Source organism: Brachyistius frenatus, unplaced genomic scaffold (assembly GCF_029030835.1).
Source record: "Brachyistius frenatus isolate BFR_SWC_R1_liver_20210118 unplaced genomic scaffold, ASM2903083v1 Contig_13, whole genome shotgun sequence".
Classification (NCBI taxonomy): Eukaryota; Metazoa; Chordata; class Actinopteri; family Embiotocidae; genus Brachyistius; species Brachyistius frenatus.
In genome coordinates, this window is record NW_027210612.1 from 314,534 (window position 1) to 333,727 (window position 19,194).

Here is a 19,194-nt window from a genome sequence, read left to right on the forward strand (position 1 = left end):
CATCTTCAACAGCAGCACTATAGGAAACCATTCTGTGTTAAGAGCTCATCTTAAAGCTCTTAAGGTGGGCCTAACCGTGAGATGACTCGGGCCCAAACCCAAACCAGCTAAGAAACAATGATTTGAACAGCACTTTCTCGTTATTTAACTTTTTGAAAACTATTTCTTAGGTGTGAAAACACATTTACAAAGAAGTCCCATGAACTTTGTGGAGCAAATGTTGCTTTTCACATGTTTGGCTTTTTTCTTTATTTTATTTTATTTTATAAATTTGCATATTCCCAAGATCTGTCAGACAGCATGAAGATAGTAGCCTATAAGCTGTTGCCAATATCAAAATATTTAGCTTCTAATAAAAAAATGCTAACGTAGATTAGAATTGGTGGTTAAATCTATTGCAAGTACAATTACAGATTTGAAGTACTTGTACTTCACTGGAGTATCTTCCTGTTTATGCAGCTTTATTGGCTACTTCTGCTCTATTAGGTTACATCTCAATGGCAAAGTCTGTACTTTTTACTCCACTACAATGTCTCACAGCTTTAGTTACTTTTTAGAATAAAATGTGTATGCCCCTCCTGTACAGTCAAAAGCATGTATCACCTAATTTGGTGATTTTGACTTTAAATATTTCTGATGTAACTGAAGGACTAAATGTTACTTCATGGGTTGTGGGTATTCTTTTACTTCTTCAGCTAAATACTCTATTAAAAAACACACTTGAGCTGTTAATGGGCTGTTAAATGCATTAACACAAAGACAAAAACAGGTTTTCATGAGCCTGTTGAGTTTTTACAGATATGTGGTTCTCACAGCACATCAACACAAACACAGGATGATTTTACTTTAAAGAATATGGTGCATTACTATCGATAAAACAAATCAACAGTATATAAAGTAATTAAAATAAGCACAACCTTAAATAACGACAGCACTAAAATGCAGACAACACATTAATACAGTTGTAATAACAGTCCATGTATAAAAAAAAAATTAAAAAAAAATTAAAAAAAATATGTAGGCCTACATAGTTTACTTAAGTAAGGTTTTGAGTGCAGGACTTTTCACTTGTCGATCTTTTTTCAGAGTGAGGTTTTTGTATTTTTACTTTAGTAAAGGACATGGATACGTCTTGCACCACGAGGCTACGTGGACTCGATAAGCTTTAATGACATTACTGGCGCAATTTTAAAGTGGTTAGAGAAGCTGATTGTAGAAAACTGGGGGGGGGATTGTAAACGACGATTTAATGGAACAACTGTGCCACCTAGTGGACATTTGAAGAACAACGATGTAATATGACCGATAACTAATAATCATGTAAATTCCCCTTTAGAAGTCTTAAAAGTAATACCCAACTCCTTACACAATATTTGTGATTAAATAGTTTTCTGATCCCGTCACGGATAGATGTTCGACCAGAGACTGAGAGCCTACATAAAAACCCAATTGTAGCAAAGTAAAACGTCACGTATAACAATGTAAAAATATGACCGTAAACTGAAATTGGTCAAAAATAACTCTAAATAAATTAATTCAAATGTCAGATTGGTCATGGGCCTGCCACGTGTCATTTTACTGCGTTTGTGGTCAGTGGAACAAACACGAGCACTTTCACTACACTTAACAAATATGTAGGAAGCCTACGTAAATAATTACCATCATTGCCTTCCTTATTAATTGATGAGTTTCCAGCTCCTAAATCCTGATGAGTTTATTCACTGGCAACAGTCGTTGCTCCAACAGGAAACCCGGACTTTACGCCACCTCTTGGGGAGAAAAAGGGGGAGGGACTGATGTGGAACAATACTTCGAACGCCTTCCATGGCTGCGGCGGCGTGGACTGACCGAGGGCGCAGGGCTGTGACCCTGGTGGGGACAGTGACTGGATCCAGATCGAGCCACACCGCTTTAAAAGCCCAATATGACGCGCTGGTCATCGGCGGAGGTGAGATCTGTGGACGCAGTGCAATGAAACAAAGGCGCTGCGCTGCGTTGCGCTGCAGCAGGCTGCGCTACATTATGCACAACTGACACAACATTCCAGCTAAGTTTGCTAAAGAAATTAGTGAGAGCATCTTTATCACTTGTCAAAAAAAACCCAACCTTAACCTTCTCAGAGAAGTGTTAGCTCTGTCTTTGTCTGTGCATCTACGGGAGATCACAGTTGCACGATCAAGCTTAATTGTTCAACTTTGGACGCATCAGTTGACTGCAAAGTTACTGCACAGCAGCTTGCACAAAAAAAAAAAAAAAAAAAATTGTTGTTTTCAAACTTTTCATTTCAGTTGTTAAAGGGAAGCTGAATTGTAGAACTCTAAGAAATTTAAAGTAATTTCTACGTGGAATATGTTTTGGAAAACTGATTTTTTTTTTTTTACATTTCATTGCAGGACACAATGGACTGGTGGCAGTGAGTTCATGCATTTGTTTCTCAACACCCAATATGCTATAATAGGCTTAAATATATGGTTCAGGGTAAAGAGGTTGTGTGTGTGTGTGTGTGTGTGTGTGTGTGTGTGTGTGTGTGTAGGCTGCCTATCTCCAGAGGGGAGGCCTGAGGACAGCAGTGTTGGAGCGCAGACATGTACTGGGTGGAGCCGCTGTTTCAGAGGAGCTCTTCCCTGGTAGGATGGGCCCTGGAATGAAAGAAAAAAAAAGTCTTGTTTCAACTCTGGCCATAAAGGGACAGTTCAACCAAATTTAACAAAAGCAAAACAAAACCCTTACAACAACAAACAATTTATCTTTTTCACTTTATTCTGTATCTCACTGCACAGCTATGGAACAACTTTATGAACTAAGAAATAGGAAAACTGGTCTGCGCATTTTACAGAGGAACACAAACACACATTTATCTGCATTGCTAGAAACCCCCCACAGTTATGTAAAGAAAAACAGGTTTTGTGTAATTTGGTTGAACCCACTGTTTACTGGTGGAAGAGGTTTTGCATATAAACTATAAAATAATGTGTTAGAAGAGACTGAATTAATGTGTGTTCTTGGTCATACTGTGTCATTTCCTATCTTTACAGGCTTCATACACTGTTATATGAGTTTTCTTCTTGTATACGCAGGTTTCCATTTCTCCAGGTGCTCCTACTTGCTGAGTTTGTTACGACCGCACATATGCACAGACCTGGAGCTCAAGGTGCTCACAGCCGTCTCGCACAAAAATATTTTACAACCATATTGATTTTGCGGATTTTAGAATGGCTTATAGTGACCGTCATTGTTCTCAGCTCTTCATTTGACTCATTTTTCTTGTCTTCATCTTTGTGTCTTATTTGTTTTCAGAAACATGGGCTGAAGGTGTATATGAGGGACCCCAATGCTTTCACCCCCATGTTGGAGGAGGGGGTGAAAGGAGCTCCACCCCGGTCTCTCACCCTGGGCTCAGATTTGGCGATGAACCAGATGGAGATCGGCAAGTTCTCACAGAAGGATGCTAAGGTGATTCAAGTGTTATGACAGCTCCAGTAAATGGTTGGCTGTATTGTGCATGACCCTGCATAGACGTTTGTGTATTTGGGGTCTTGTCACACACAGCATTATGATCTGAAAAAGTTGTCTTTACCTTTACTTCTATATGGCCCTTTTCCCCATACAATCCCACATTCCTTTGCATTCCTACATCTTAACCTATTCTTTGATGTGTACACAGGCTTATCCAGAGTTTGTTGCACACCTTGAGAAGCTAGCAGGAGCTATCCACCCTCTCCTGGATGCTCCGCCTGTAGATATTCCAGGTATCACTGCTGGATCACTGAGGAAGAAGCTGGCTGCAGCTAAAACACTGACTCCTCTCATCAAATGTGGTTCGTTGGTGGATTCATGTTTAGAAAATGAACTTTTTATATTACGTTTTTTTTTTTTATTATGTCCAAATAACAATTTATGGACTTATTTTGTATGCCAACTGAGTCATGATGATATTATGTTGTGTTTCTGAATTTAAAGGTATGAAACTGGGCAGAAACATTCCTGACTTGTATGAGATTGTAACAGCACCAATAATGAAGGTTTGTAATCGGTGACACAAAGTTTGGTGTTAGTTGCTGTTTTTATTGACTCCATCATGACTAACTCATGTTTCGTGTCAAAGATTCTCACTCAGTGGTTCGATTCGGAGCCACTGAGAGCAACACTGGCTACTGACGGTGTGATCGGAGCTATGACCAGCCCCAGTAATCCTGGCAGTGGGTGAGACACATTTTAAAGCACAATGTGGCATGCAAACACGTATCATTACAGGTGTAACTGAATAGAAATAGACACTGACCTTTAAAAAATGATTTCATGGCCTTTCCTTGTAGGTATGTGCTGTTGCATCATGTGATGGGAGAGCTGGAGAAAGAGAAGGGAGCGTGGGGTTACGTGGAGGGAGGCATGGGAGGTGTGTCTCAGGCTATTGCCAGCGCTGCTCGATCGCATGGTGTAGACATTTTCACTGAAACGGTAATGTTTAATTTATTGATTTTATGCTGTTTATTTTATGGATTTTAATAATGATTTTCTAGCATGAGCTTTATTATCCAACATGTGCCTTTGGCAGGATGTAGGACAGATCCTTGTTGGTTCAGACGGTACTGCGAAGGGAGTGGCACTAAAGGATGGCACAGAGATCCACAGTAAAGTTGTTTTGTCAAATGCTACCCCATACGTTACCTTCAAGAACCTCACGCCAAAGGTAATAAAGACAAAATAAACGGCACATGTAAGCACTGCAGCAGACAAAATCATTTATTCTGGCTGCTGTTTTCATCGCAGGCTGCCCTTTCTCCAGAGTTCATCAAAGCAGTAGATCAGATAGACTACACCTCACCTGTTACTAAGATCAATGGTAGGTCTGTTCTGTGATTATCATGCTGCTTGTAAATCAATTCTATCCAATGGCAAGATAACATAAAACATTAAAACCTCTGAGTTACAGTGGAGATCTTTTTCTGTTTAAAGCTGCCTTGGAGCATGTTAATATTTCACATCAAAGTAAGTCTCAAAGGAACACTTAAACTGCTATAGCTGCCAGGCGTATTGTCTTTTGGCATATATCAAATGCCATATGTTTTACATGTTGAGGTGAAACTGTTCATTCTATAGTCAAACTTGGAGAGCTGTTTTCTGTGTATTGAACCTCTATTCAAGCACTGTTAGAGCCGTGAAGAAGTTGGAAGATAGAAAACAGGTGTAGTGTATTAGCTACTGTAGTGCTGTACATTATTACAGAGATCCCTTCCTAAGCTCTTGGTACTGAAAACACATGTTTAGGGTATTATAAAACTGTAAAGCACACTCAACGAAGAAGGTGTTTAGGATTCTTCAGCTGCCTGTGTGGTGCCATTTGTATCTCCTGCTTGTTAATTACAGCAGAGCCTGAGCTGTTAAAGACTTTATTACCCAGGAAGTCTTTCCTCCTAATTGATCCTTTATAGTACATTTCCTCTTAAACCTAAATTGAATTCTACAAAACACACAAGGCTATCATTAACAGTCTTACATCAAGGTGAAGGAATTAAGTAGTTTTAAATACAACACACTGAGTTAAGCAGCACTTTATTCTACCAAAAATAGCAATTTACAGAAAAGCGAAGAGCACACACTGATTCAATGTCATTTTCTTTGTTTATTGTTTGCCCTGTTTTTACAGTGGCACTAGACAAGCTTCCAAACTTCCTAGCATCTCCCACACCAGACGATAAACCTGGACCTCACCATCAGTGCTCAATCCATCTAAACTGTGAAAGCGTGGAGGTCTTGGAGACTGCATACAAAGAGGCCATGAATGGACGCCCCTCATCAAGGCAAATATAAGGCTTTACACTTCAACATTTATGAGCACTTTAACACACAAAACACACTCTATGTAAGATTCAGCAATATACGCTCCGAAACCAAATCATCCCGATGCTCAGCTGACCAAACGGAGATACTACTGGAAGGGTTGATCTGGAAAAACATATTTCAGTTCATGTTCTTGCACGGATTTTTATGCAAGTTGCACATAAGAGTCAGTCATAGATTCCTTGCTATAGAAAATACAGGGCAAAGTGTTAGGTGATAGTTATTGTAGATTGCAGATGAACCTTGCAGCTGCAAAAGGCAGTAGCTATCACAGTGTGTACAAAAAAACTTTGAGCACTTTAAACCATAAATTTGAGATTATAAGTGTATATAGCACATTAAAATGACTTTCAATATCACGTGTGTCACTTACAACTATGATATTATCCCCCAGAGTAGGTATTTTTTCCACACACAGATGTAAACTGACACGGTTAGCTTGTTTGGGACAGAAACCCATTCATGCAAGTCTGATTCGATCTTTGTTTTCTTGGAGTGTGTGTGTACATCAATTCATAAAGTTGGTTTGCTTTGCAGACTGCAGACACTGTAACCGTTAAGCCAAAAGTAGTCAGAAGCCACTTTTATACAATTTTGAATATTTAACTGTTGTTTTCAGGCCTGCAAAATGTATCTTTAAAAATATATTTTGTTCATTTTTGTATTCAAATTTTTTTATCAACAACTCGCCCCCCTCCACTCCCTACCATGTTGCCATAATCATGTTCCTCTATTCCTGTAGACCGATGCTGGAGATGACCATCCCCTCTGTGTTGGATCCTACTCTGGCCCCCCCTGGCTGCCATGTGGTGTCATTGTTCACCCAATTCACTCCCTACCACATAGAGGGCAGGGAGTGGACTGATCAGGACCGAGAGGCCTTTGCAGACACGGGTCAGAAACGCAAATAATCCAGGACTTCTTGGAGTTCAAAGTGTGCCTAAAGTGTACATCACTACTAAATTTAGTTCAAGGATGCTGTGCTTAATGCTGATCTTCAACTGATGGCAGAGCGTGTTTAAGAAATTACGCTTTTTAAATGTATTCAGAGTAATCCATTTCACAGAAAAATCATGTGTTTGTCTCTTTAGTATTTGACTGGGTGGAGCAATATGCCCCAGGGTTTAAGAAATCAGTAGTGGGCAGGGACATCCTGGCGCCGCCTGACCTGGAGAGGATCTTCGGGCTCACTGGAGGGGTATGTACACTGTGGATACTGGAGAACTGAGGAGCAATTTCACTGTTGACATGTAGCTTATTTGCTTGACACAATCAGCTATTCGGTGGAAGAGGAAGTGATTTGCTTCCTCTGCAGCGCTCAGTCATTCATTGCCCATGGAGGCACAGGCCCTGTTGTTTAAGAAGTTAATGGTTACGGACAGTTTTACCACAAACCATGAGTCGGAGTCAAAGTTCACATCAACTGTGTGATTCTTAACTCACTGATCTGCATTTGTTTCACAAATACACAACAAACAGAAGCAGTCATTTGGCAAATGGCAGGCTACTTTTTGATACATGATAACATATTTATATATATAAAAATATGTATCAAAAAAAGTAACCATTTTGGTCTTGTTTTTACAGAATATCTTCCATGGATCAATGACTCTGGACCAGCTCTACCTAGCACGACCTTTACCCTATCTCTCAGACTACCGTTCACCAGTTAAAGGGCTCTATCTGTGTGGCAGTGGCTGTCATCCAGGTTTGTTTTTAATGCTCAGCTGAACATTGAATTGAAGATGTAGCTGTTTGTTGTGTGCAGTGTAGTGTAGTAATATGTGCAATAATGTATGTTTGTTTGAAGAGCACAGTTAATGAACCTTGGCGCTTTGAATTGAATCTCATCTTCACTGCTGATGATAAAGAAATGAAGACGATGTCAGGTGTCTGTCTGTCATCTCCCCCCCGACCGTTCAGCATTCTTTTTTAATTCCATATGTTTGATGATTTTTAGGTGGTGGTGTGATGGGTTCCTCTGGATGGAACGCAGCACGCATGGTATTGGCTGACATGAAACACCAGTGAGACATCTGACAGCATCAGCGTGTGGTCCCCTCATCAGTGCTCAACCTCTCTTTCATTTGAATCTGACTAGTTTGAGAAAAATATTTCAACACTCGCTCCAGTTAGCTGTATACCATTTTACTGTATGTTTTTGAGCACCCTGTTTGTATGGATATGGGCTAAATGGTTGATTCAATAACACAAGTGATTTGGGAGAGGCTCAATAAAAACAACTTTTAGGGTCTTTATATGCCGTCCATGTGAAAAGTCCCATAGTGGAAAAACACAAAATCATCTAAATGAGCCAGCAGAAAATCACTGACACCAACACAACATGATTGTTAAAAGACAAATGTATTTTTAGAATAACAGATACTCTCAATGAAATAAACTAAAATTGTTTAATGTTGCGCAGTCGAATACTTCACAAGTTTGTTTAAATAAATTCAAATGAATTGAAGCAAATGTGTTTCATTTATAAATGTATATTTATAAACACAAAGGGTGTTACTCATAACATTAGGGATGGAACTATTTTACTCAAGTAAGTACCCTGAAGATGAAACAGAAATCCAACCGTTAATTTCATTATTTACTCCTGTACCTCTCCTACTGTGACATGGTAAACTGCCCCGTAATAAAGGCTTTATCTAAAGGACAATGCGGCGTTTCAGTATAAACACAACGCAACAATCAAGTCAATGAAAAGGAAAATAATGGTGGATAACTGTTTAATTGAATGTGACCTACAACGTTTTTTGGAAGTATTCTGGACAGAAAATCATGATCTTTTACCGTGGCTTTTATTGATAGATATAGTATAATTGTGCATAGGAAACCAAAATTACTTTTATCTGTTTATCTAGAACCTTAAAAAAAACCAAAAAAAAAAGCTTGAAACTTCACTGTTGAGCTTGCTCATTGAAGTTTGACAAAAAAAAAAAGAAGCTCCACACTGTGGTACATGATTACTATCATATTATGTGTAAATTATTATATTATGAAAATAGAACATGTATAACAGTTATTAAGGTGTGACATCTATATTGACACCATTACCCTTCTTAATTATCGATAATAAGGATATATACACGTCATTCTTTATTGTTCCTCTCCGATAACAACTGAATTTGTTCCAATAAATAGAGAGCGTGTCCTGTGCCTTTAAGACGCTGCTCAGGGTGGACCCAGCGTCGGCGCTTGACGCTCAGGAAGCGGATTAAACCACCAAAGATTCCCGCAGATTCGATACCGATCGTCCCAAACGATACGAACGTGTTCACGCGGCTGCAGACATTTATTGAAATACATCGTTTGTGGGAATACTCGACACGATAATGCTGGATGGTTGCGCTGATGAAATTCACCAGAGATATATGCAGGCTGTTGGGACTCGGGAGCGGTAAGAAACACGTCCCACTTTTCAAAACTTTACGCGAGTTACGCCGATCTTCAAAGTGATCGTGAAACGCGCGTGACAAGGAAACTCCGGATAACAGCTAACGCGTGATTCATTGCTCGGAGTCGTTAAAGTGTTGCGTTATTGTCTTTGTCGTGAAGATTACGTTGAGTTCGTGGTCCGACAATGAAAGTTCCCCTCCTGCCTGTTACACCCTCTTGCTTGCGCTGCTTCCAAGTTTGCGAAGTAGGTGCCGTACAGTTGTCGTAATATCTACCAACACTTCCTAAGAGATATATATATATTTATTTATTTTTTTTACATTCGTGAAGCAAATAATTAACAAGAGCTTTCAAGTTTAAGTATGGCATACGTATCCCAGATACACAACACGACGTGTGCCTTTAAGGCCATAACTCAGAAGTGCATTCCCTGGTGCGCGTTGGTATGATAACAATGCCTCAAATAGGTGACAAAAGCCCTGCAAGCTGAGCCGTTAATTGCTTATGAATATACGGGCATCCAGTTATGTGTCTTTAAACTTGTCATGTGCCCGCACTTTGTTCCTCTTCTTTGGTTTTCCGCGTGTGTGTGTGTGTGTGTGTGTGTGGGTGTGTGTGTGTGTGTGATTTCCTAGTAGTACAGCCAGCAGAGCAGGTTAGTTTAAGGACCCTCTGTTAAAATGACATTACAGGAAGCTGAGCATCCTGAAAGGCCTCTTTCAACACTCAAAAAGGAAACTGATGTTGTTGACTATATTATATATATAGTTTATTTAAATGATACATTTATCAGGTTTATCACTGGAATTGGATTCCGGCTAACCCACACTAGACCAGACTGTGTATTTCTCTCGTTTTGAGTGTCTTTGTCACTGGTTTTAAAGTCTCACGTCCATTAAAACAGCTGTTCCCCTGCAGTCATGCAAGTTGTGTAAACACCTTGCAGTGAGTTCACAAAAATCACATACAACCACCGACGTATGATTTATGAGTTATTGTTTTAATGATAAGAATGTGTTCTCTCTCTGCCTCTGTGTGTTGAAGAGCAGTAAAGTGAAAAGAGCTGTGGAGTTTATATCCAAGTTAACACACCAGTTCACGATGCTACACTGTTATTTTGCATTCCTGTGGAAAGAGCTCACCTTTCAGCTCAACACTAATTTAGGAAGATTCCTCGAAGAGAAGTAACAGAGGCTCTTTTGTTGCTTTTTGTCCACAGATCTGGGATCATTTATGTGTTAGGAGGACATTCCATTATAGTAAAGATTTAAGAAAAAAAAAGCCTGAAAGCTGAAAGGATGGAGCTGTTTAGCTGTGGTTGTTTCTTGACATTTGAGTAGAGAGCCGGACACGGACAGCTGAAGTAATTTACACTCTCCGTGTATGTTTGGAGACTCTTTTACTAAATCCATTGAGAGTTAGTTTGACAGATTAAAATAAATGTGCTGGGATAAACACGGATGGATGGTGTTGGCAGCAGGTTGGTTGATTTAGTTCATCAGTATTGTCCAAACTGCTGACCAGAGTCGCGAGCACCTGAGATAGTATACATGTAGAGATAAGAGTGAGGAAGTCCACTAGCTACTTGTCTTCTTTTTCCACACGAGGATTGTTGTCCACAAAGTCCACAAAGTCCACAGTCCACAAAGCTTGTTCTTAAAGAGTAAAACTGCACTGAGCTCTCCCATCGATGCCTCACGAGTCGCAACATGAGTCACAGACCAAGAATGGATTTGTCACCCTCTGGACGTCTTTGCTGAACAAATGGAAATCTGACACCAGATAGATTGCTGCATGATCCAGTGTTTTGCTTCCTTTTATCTTGTCGTTTGTCTGCTGCCATCGGGCCTAAATCAACTGCAGGGCTTTGGTTTGATCTGATCTGATCTACGCCCTCTCTAACACACGCACACATGTGCTACGATCAGGGCAGTGGCTGTTTTTGGTGTCATTTTCAGCCAAGCTTCTGAGTCGAGATGTTCTCAAACAGCAGTGTCCCTGAGGAGGCAGCTATGTGCGTTACACGTTGGCAGTGATAAAATTACAGCAAACACCTTTCTCTCTGTAGACCAAAAAAAACCAACTTGAGTCAGTCTCCCTGAGTAGTTTTCTGTTCCGTGTGGATTTTTTTTTTTTCTCACATTGAGCCTGATTCCTTTTACAAGAGAGCATTATGTAATGTTTCCTGTCTCCACCCAGTGTTATTTAAAATGTAGCGCTTTGCTGTCGATAATCAAAGTAATTAGACTTGAACGTGACTGAGGGTCACGCACATTTGCCTTCCGGATAACCACGTTACTTTTGGTTTTACATTTAGGACACTCACAAATATCAGAATTCTCTGCATACTTGCAGGTGTGCAAATTATCTTTTGTTCTCTTTTGAAGTAAATTATGCTCTTGAACAAAAGGTTTTTTTTTCCCCTTTTTCCTTATAAGGGATGCTTGCAGCTTATGTTTTATATGTACAGCTGATGGAAAGTGAAAGAAGAAGCAAAGACAAGCATGCCATCATATTAAAAGATAGTGCAGCCTGTCCCGTCTCGTATTTCACAGGAACTAAGCATTATACACTTTCACAGTGTTGGAGAGTTATTCCCCTCCGTGGGCAGGGTAAAGAACTTTAATAGGAAATTGTGCTCGTCAAGCCCTGCTGCAGAGCCGAGGAACAGATCCATGGCGTTCTTAGGAAGGGATTTTCCTGTCTTTTCTAGAATAGAAGTATGTCTGGTTCTCCAAAAAATTAAGACAATGTAATCATTCCTGAACTTATTTCCCCCAAGGCCCCCCCGTCCAGCAGCAGGAGGAGCAAATGGACTGTGGTGCCGCTTCGCCTGACCCGAATGACCATGCAACTTTGTCACGGGTAAACAAATGGTGTCAGACTGACATGACAATGCCTGGACTGCAAGGGTGATGCTATAATGTGCAATATTCACCCTCTCTGTGTGTGTTTGTTTAGGATGCATTAAATGGAGAGGAGGACTTGAGTGAGGAGGAGAAGGTCAGACGGAGGGCAGAGAGACGCAGAGCCAAGAGGAAGGTGAGCAGGCAAATCCTCACGCACCTTAAATATGGTGTTCGTCGCACTTTTAATATGCAAAGTCTGTTCTGCTCTGGTGTTTTTAATGTGTAAAGTACTGCATGGGTTTCAGCGCCGCCGAAAACGTAAGAAGCAGGAACAGATAAAGCAAAACAACAGTGCTGACCAGGTAAAAGTCACACTGTTCCCTCCAGAAATGCACTTTAGATTTGCCTTTCCTGTGAACAGCTAAATGTTTATCCGGTCCTACACATTAGGATGATGATGATGATGATGATGAAGAAGAGGACGGAGGTGCCGAGTCTGAGCTGGATGAGAGTGAGTCAGAGGCAGAAGTTGGTTCCGAAGACGAGACGCAAAGAGCGCAGAATGAAGAGAAACGGGAGGCAAAACCAGCAGCTTCACAGAAGTATTCTGGTGCCGTCATGACTACGTCGGGAATCAAAGGACATCAGAAAACCAGAACCACTGAAGAGGTAGGGGCACTGTAGCCGTGTGTCATTTTCTAGTCATTAGCGACAGCGCTCGAGAGCATGAATAAGTTGGTGTAGTATTTGTATTGGATAATTTAACACCAGCGTTTGACTTTCCGTGTCCCACAGGAGCCAGAATGGGACGTGAGTAGTGCCTTCTTTGCTAATGCTGCTAGCCATATCAAACCCAAAGGATCACATCGCAAGTCCAAAGAAAACAAGGAGAACGAGGCCAGGAGAGAGGTGATTGAGTGCTAATGGATAATGTAAGATGAGTGGGTGAAGCAGAAGCCGCCAGAATGTGTCCACTATTTTTCTTGTGGCGGCAGCGTTTTCCTCCACCAGTGTCAAAGTGTGATGTGCGGAAAAGTGCTCTCTGGACCATGACAGCCTTCATAACAGTTGTTGGTGTCTCTCTGTGTGCATATGCGTGTTTGCATTTTCGTGACCATAAAGGAATGAAAATAATATTTTGCTTCCAGACAAATGGAACTGACACCACGACCAAGAAAAGCGCGTCGCTGACAGGTGAGGAAGGATCTCGGCACTGCACAGCACATAACCAGCCTTTTAATAGCTAATTAATTGAAGCAAAAACAAAGGCGTCAAGGACATTATTGTCTACACATTCCTTTGTACAAGCATGTCAGTGAGCAGTCAGTTGAGCCCTTGGGCTGCTTTCTCACCAGAGAATCATTCACAGGCTTTCTTTCTCCCCTGCAGAAAAAGGGATAAAGCTGGTGCAAGAGGGGCAGTATGCACAAGCAGTCAGTATGTTTACAGAAGCCATCAAATGTGACCCAACGGATTACAGGTACGTCCTCTGGGGTTTAGTTTATTACAAAAAGAGTGTGTGCATTTCAGACACATGTGCCGTAATCCTTTTTGCTTCTTTTATGAAACACCCTGTAGGTTCTTTGGGAATCGTTCTTATTGTTATTACTGCTTGGACCAGTACCCTCAGGCCCTGATGGATGCTGAACGCTCCATTCAGCTGGCCCCGGACTGGCCCAAAGGACACTTCCGTAAGGGCAGCGCTCTCATGGGCATGAAGGTCGGTTACCGGCTGCTGTGGTCACGGGATATGACATCCAATCAAAGAACTAGCCACTCAATCGCTTCAAGCTTAAGCCTGTGCGATACAATTAGCCTTGACTGACTTGTTTTTGTGGGTCTTTGTGTGTGTGTTGCAGCGGTACGGTGAGGCTGAGAAGGCGATGGAGCAGGTGCTGAAACTGGACAAAGACTGTGAGGAGGCTGTCAATGACCTCTTTAACTGCAAAGTGCTGCAGTTAATGGTAAAAACACAAGCAAACAAAGTGGCGAAAGTGTTTTCTTTAAGCTTGATAGAGCTGATTGAAACCAACTAGAGTCTCCTCTGAACTTTCCACTTTTAGAAGCAACATTTTTTTTTGTTAAGCTACTTATCTGTTCTTTCTTTGCGATATTCTTCTGACTCTTATTATCATGACTGCTCATTATTTTTTTTTCTCTCTGTTCTTTCCTCAGGAGCTTGGTTTTGAAGAAATGCAATGTGTCCTACTGCTGGAGAAATTATCGACTGTACAGGCTGTTCTGGCGTCTTGTTCCGATGCTGCCAGAGGTAAGACCACATGTAAATATTTTACAGAAAAGGACCAGCATCTTCTCTTTGTAAAACCGGAGGAGCATTGTATGATATACAATATGCTATTTGCTGAAATCATACAGCTGATTTCCTATGTACCTTAGTGGTAAAGGTCTTCTTGTTTTGCAGCTGGGGGCCAAGATTTGTCAGTTTTGCAACCAGGGTAGGTGACCATTTATTTGTCCAATCAAATCTAGGTTTTAGGAGGGTTTGTAGCAAAGGTATTACTGTATTTGACTTTTTTTTTTTTTTTAATTATTAATTAAACTGTGATTTTTCTACTTTGAGTCACTTCTTCTCCCCTCTTTTTCTTTTAGAAGCCCTTGCCCGTCTCTGTGGGTGGGAAACGTGACAACTGGGTTAACTGAGAAACACCTATGGGACCTTTTCAAAATGTATGATCCGAGTCTGGTACAATATTTGATACTAACCTAATTAGGGAGTTGACATCATTTCATATAAGCACAATGTTTGTATACAGAAACATGGGGATCTAATATTCATCCATGGTGTCATTGCCTTGTCTTTTGGTTGCTTTCTATTGCAGGTACGGCGAGATAGAGAGTATCCGTGTGCTGCACGAGAGATTCTGTGCCTTTGTCAACTTCAAGAATGCAATTATGGCAGCTGCTGCCATGGAGAAACTAAATGTACGAACATATTTGGCCCACCCATCTCAATCTTGTGCTTTTTTTTTTTTTAAAAGAACACTTTTGTGGGCTTAGAGATGCATGTGTGTTTGCTCTCACAGGGTTATTGTATTGAGAACACGCGTTTAGTGGTGCGCTACCCTGACCGTCGCACTCAAAGGGTCCTTCCCATTCCACTTAAGACTTGTCTCCCGATCACACAGCAGGCAGGGGCAGCTGTTGGGTAAGAAGCACTTCAGACGCACTTTAAAAACTACAAGTCACTCTTCCAACAGGACGCAGTTTTAGTTTATAACTAATGTGCCTTTTTTTGCGTCCCTGCATAGACCTCGAAGACGTGGCCCGGTAAACGGGGACGAGTGTTACTTCTGGAGAACCACTGGCTGCCACTTTGGGGACAAATGTCGCTACAAACACATTCCCGATCAGAAAGGCAAAGACAGGAAACCCTGGCAGCCTTGAACTCGGCTTACGCTCTGCCTCTGTAGTGTACAGAAAACTGGATGCACCGACTGTGCCAATGGAGCTGGTACGTACTGGACCAGGTACTCTGGGCTATAAATATTTACTATGACAGAATGGATATCAGAGCCAGAACTAAGACTCTTAGGGAGGGATAGTCACACACGTGCCACAAAGCTCTGAGAGGATGAAGGCTTTTATTTCAACCAAACAGCAGGCAGGATGATTTTCCTCAGTAGTACAAAATTAACCAGCAACAAAAACCCAGTGGTGTAGTCTTTGTTTGAATGAAAACCTTCATATCTGCTTCCCTTTAATAGCAACAAGTGACCTATTCTCTCTTTTGAGGGACACGTCACAAGCCGACAACATAAAGAAGTGAAATTTCCTTGGTCCACTATTAGAGAAAACCATTATTTCCCTGCCATGTACAGAGGTAGTGAAAGGAATCAGAATGGATTTGACTTTCCATTATTTTGGGGACCTTCCTTCTTTAAAAATTCTACCACAAAGCAGTGTTCATCCCCATTTTTACAGGACAGTAAATTTACCCTGCGGTTTATGAACCTGGGGCTCCTTTTACACTTGTGCCTGTATCAGCACAATGTCCACCAGACCAAAGACTTACCAATGGATGTACTTGACATTTCAGTGCCTCCCCTATGCAGATTAGTTTTTGTTTTTTTTAGCCAATAAACTACAGAGACCCAGAGGGGTGCCTTTATACTGTACTATGTAGCCTTAGTTAAGATGCTCATATGTTGGTAAACTTAAGAGCCACAATTGGACTTGAAGAAATGCAAAATTGTTTTGTTAATTCAAAGATCACTTTATTTACCAATGGCTGCCCGTTTCTTGAAAGATTGGATCCTCTCACTGCACGTCTGTTGAGGTGTCTTGACAACTTATGGAGGATTCATTGTCTTTCATACTAACCATGCTTTTATGGTTTGGTAGAAGCAATAGCTACACCTGACAATATTATGTGACCGAGTGGGGAAAAAAATAAATCCTGATTTTAGGATGGCGTTGTGTTAGGACTTTGGGGAAGTCTGCATCCGTGATGTATTGTATTATCTTTATGGTAATTATGAGGGTATTTTTGGTCTGAATTGCATGAAATTTCGGGTGTGAAGTACTTTAGTTCTGCAGGCTTCTCCCTCCTGCTTGGTGAACAATAGGAGAGCCCGTTGTGCCACTTATCTGTATACCAAATTCAAATGACAAAAATGAATTGGTTTTATCTCAGCATTAGAATATTCAATATTTTCCTGCAACATTTGCATAGTAAACATCAAAGTGCTTCATCTCTATGCGAAAGAAATGTGCCGCATTGATTGTCAGACATACACACACACTTTACCATCTCCGGCACAAATAATCCTGTGCACACACATTCACAATATGTTTAAAATGATGGAAAAAAGAAGCAGTGTTTTTGACCTGAGTGGCTCCGATTCAGTATTTCAGTGGCTCTGCAGTGAAAACAGCTTCAACCTTTCACGAGTTTCAACACTAGACAGTGAATTAAAGCCCATTGGCATGTGTTTGTATCATCCACCAGACAACAATTTCAGTCCACACTACATTCACTAGTAAACTATGCACAGCATTGTGAGAGTATTTATTTTCCTATTTATACATCTTTTTTTTTTTTCTATTTCTGTTTTACAACATACTTTGGGAACTCAATCTAGCTTTTTGATTTACTGGCCATTTTGTCTTTTCATTTTATGGTGAGTAATATAAATTTATAGTAAATCCCAAGGCCCATCTTCTGTTTATTTCTGGCTTTAAGAGGCAAACCTTATTCAGAACCATTTGGTGCAAACACTGTCACATGCTGCACTTCTGCTTTTCTTGCATTACTTTCTGTCTTGCGTCTAAAACTTGTGAAAAAGGAACGAGACACCAAACCTGAAGACTGCACTTGTTGAGTTGACATACTTCGCATTTGATTGGTGCTGTTGACTGCTGTTTCACAGTGCATTTAATTTTTGTAGACTTGCAAAAATGTTTGATTTTTACCATAGCAAATTTTAAATTTCACTGTATAAATATGTAAAATTGGACAAACATTTCCCCCTTCAATGTTGGTTGTTTGGTGTTTTTTAGTCTCTTTACTCATTTTCAAACTATTTCAGGAAGATGTATTTCTAATTAATTAATGTACACATTTATAACCAGAGCACTGCAATTCTGTTAATCTCCCAAATATTTTGTATTATCATTACTGCACTGCAAAAAAAGAGTCTTTTATATTTAATAAACATATTTGAACCACCTACACCACCTGTGTCTGTGTCTCTACATGAGTAATGGTCTGAAGCATTTTATTTTGCTAATAAATTGTAAACATTAATTTCCTGGTAGTGGTATGTCATTTTTCTTCCTTCCACAAGGTGGCAGAGTTGTACCTGAAAGGTTTGCACTGAAATATGCTTCCAACTTCACCATCCTATGCATTGCATATACAGTTTATTCTTCCTTTTTGATCACCAGGAACCAAGATGTTGCTTTAAGTAATTTCTGATGTTCCAAACCCTGACATAGTAAATCAAAGCGGGCCAGGCTGGTGGGGGGGGACATGGTAACCCTCTCATCACTAGCAGGAGACACTCGTGTGGTCAGCATGAAAGATGCGTGGGGAAATCTGTAACCACCCAGACCGATGGTAGATGGAAGCAGCGCTGAGAATGTGGGGAAAAGCAACCATTATGACATTTTAAATAGAGAGAAACTAAGGCCTGATGCCACCTGCAAATGCATATGTAATCTTTGCAAGTATGAGACTGCAATATGCTGCAAAAATTAAAGGGTTGCTCCACATATGTACATACTTTACACGAAGTTTAATTTAGTTGTCAAAATGAATACTACCCACACTTTGTAAAGTTGTAAAAGTAACCCTAAAGTCATCAAGATTATATCATTTTTGCTAAAGACTGGAAAATGTAAGAAAAAAAAAAAAAGCCTTTTTCCCAAACTGGGATTGTAGGAAATTTAGGACTGTGTTTTTGGATCTTAAGCCAGGAACAAAAATCAAGATATCCTGATTTTTTTTTTTTTTTTTTCAAATAGACCTAATTATGTAAATGTTATACTAAATTGGTGGATTATCCCTTTAAAATGACCAGAATGTCCTTTAAAGACATTCATTTTAAGCTGTGTGAATATTGCTAAGGATCTTAAATCATTACATGATCATGTTTTGTTCATTTATTATAACAGAATTACATAAAAAAAAAAAATTTACCCGAGGGTCCAATTTGATCCCTCTTTAGAGTAAAAAAAACAACCAAACATGACCTTTGACGCTACATCTAACGAGGTAAACCTCCATGTAGCTCTCTGCACGCTCATTGCCACGACCCCCGGCACCAAATCCTTATACAATCCGAGCCTGCGTGCTCCTATAGCCAGTCCAGAGCAAAAAAAAAAAAAAAAAAGCATTATGAAAGCCTGGAGAGACGGCAGTGGGGGTGAGCCTGAGGAGGTGCTGTCGTTTGAAAAGGCACTTGTTTATTGTTGGATAGCATGTATTTATTTCATGCCTCCACAGATTGTGGGTAAGGGCAGAGCCGGCTCGGTTGGCGTAATTAGAGAGAGAGAGAGAGAGAGAGAGAGAGAGAGAGAGCGCTCCGCCACAGAGACCTGAGATTCTCTCGGTCCTCAGCAGAGAGTCTCT

The 19,194-nt window shown here is 40.5% G+C and overlaps 2 protein-coding genes across 3 annotated transcripts; both read left to right on the plus strand.

Annotated features, from left to right (window-relative positions):
• The first annotated feature begins 1,675 nt into the window (after positions 1-1,675).
• pyroxd2 (pyridine nucleotide-disulphide oxidoreductase domain 2) lies at positions 1,676-8,677 on the plus strand. Its single transcript, XM_069692626.1, has 16 exons — positions 1,676-1,948; positions 2,394-2,413; positions 2,534-2,627; positions 3,078-3,151; positions 3,298-3,453; positions 3,665-3,818; positions 3,961-4,022; positions 4,106-4,203; positions 4,317-4,458; positions 4,556-4,690; positions 4,771-4,843; positions 5,648-5,801; positions 6,584-6,735; positions 6,933-7,039; positions 7,429-7,549; positions 7,802-8,677. The coding sequence occupies exons 1-16, from the start codon at positions 1,825-1,827 to the stop codon at positions 7,870-7,872; spliced, it is 1,737 nt and encodes a 578-aa protein (XP_069548727.1). The 5' UTR covers positions 1,676-1,824; the 3' UTR covers positions 7,873-8,677.
• A 26-nt stretch (positions 8,678-8,703) lies between these two features.
• LOC138617548 (uncharacterized) lies at positions 8,704-17,786 on the plus strand. 2 transcript variants are annotated; one of them, XM_069692628.1, is made up of 16 exons: positions 8,704-9,253; positions 12,035-12,117; positions 12,214-12,294; positions 12,407-12,463; positions 12,558-12,770; positions 12,897-12,911; positions 13,250-13,295; positions 13,491-13,581; positions 13,680-13,821; positions 13,961-14,065; positions 14,277-14,370; positions 14,524-14,557; positions 14,712-14,789; positions 14,942-15,044; positions 15,146-15,267; positions 15,371-17,786. In XM_069692628.1, the coding sequence occupies exons 1-16, from the start codon at positions 9,196-9,198 to the stop codon at positions 15,504-15,506; spliced, it is 1,458 nt and encodes a 485-aa protein (XP_069548729.1). In that variant the 5' UTR covers positions 8,704-9,195; the 3' UTR covers positions 15,507-17,786. The 2 variants fall into 2 exon arrangements, with proteins under 2 accessions (XP_069548729.1, XP_069548728.1); XM_069692627.1 differs by having other exon boundaries at positions 8,706-9,253; positions 12,897-13,010.
• Positions 17,787-19,194: the final 1,408 nt, after the last annotated feature.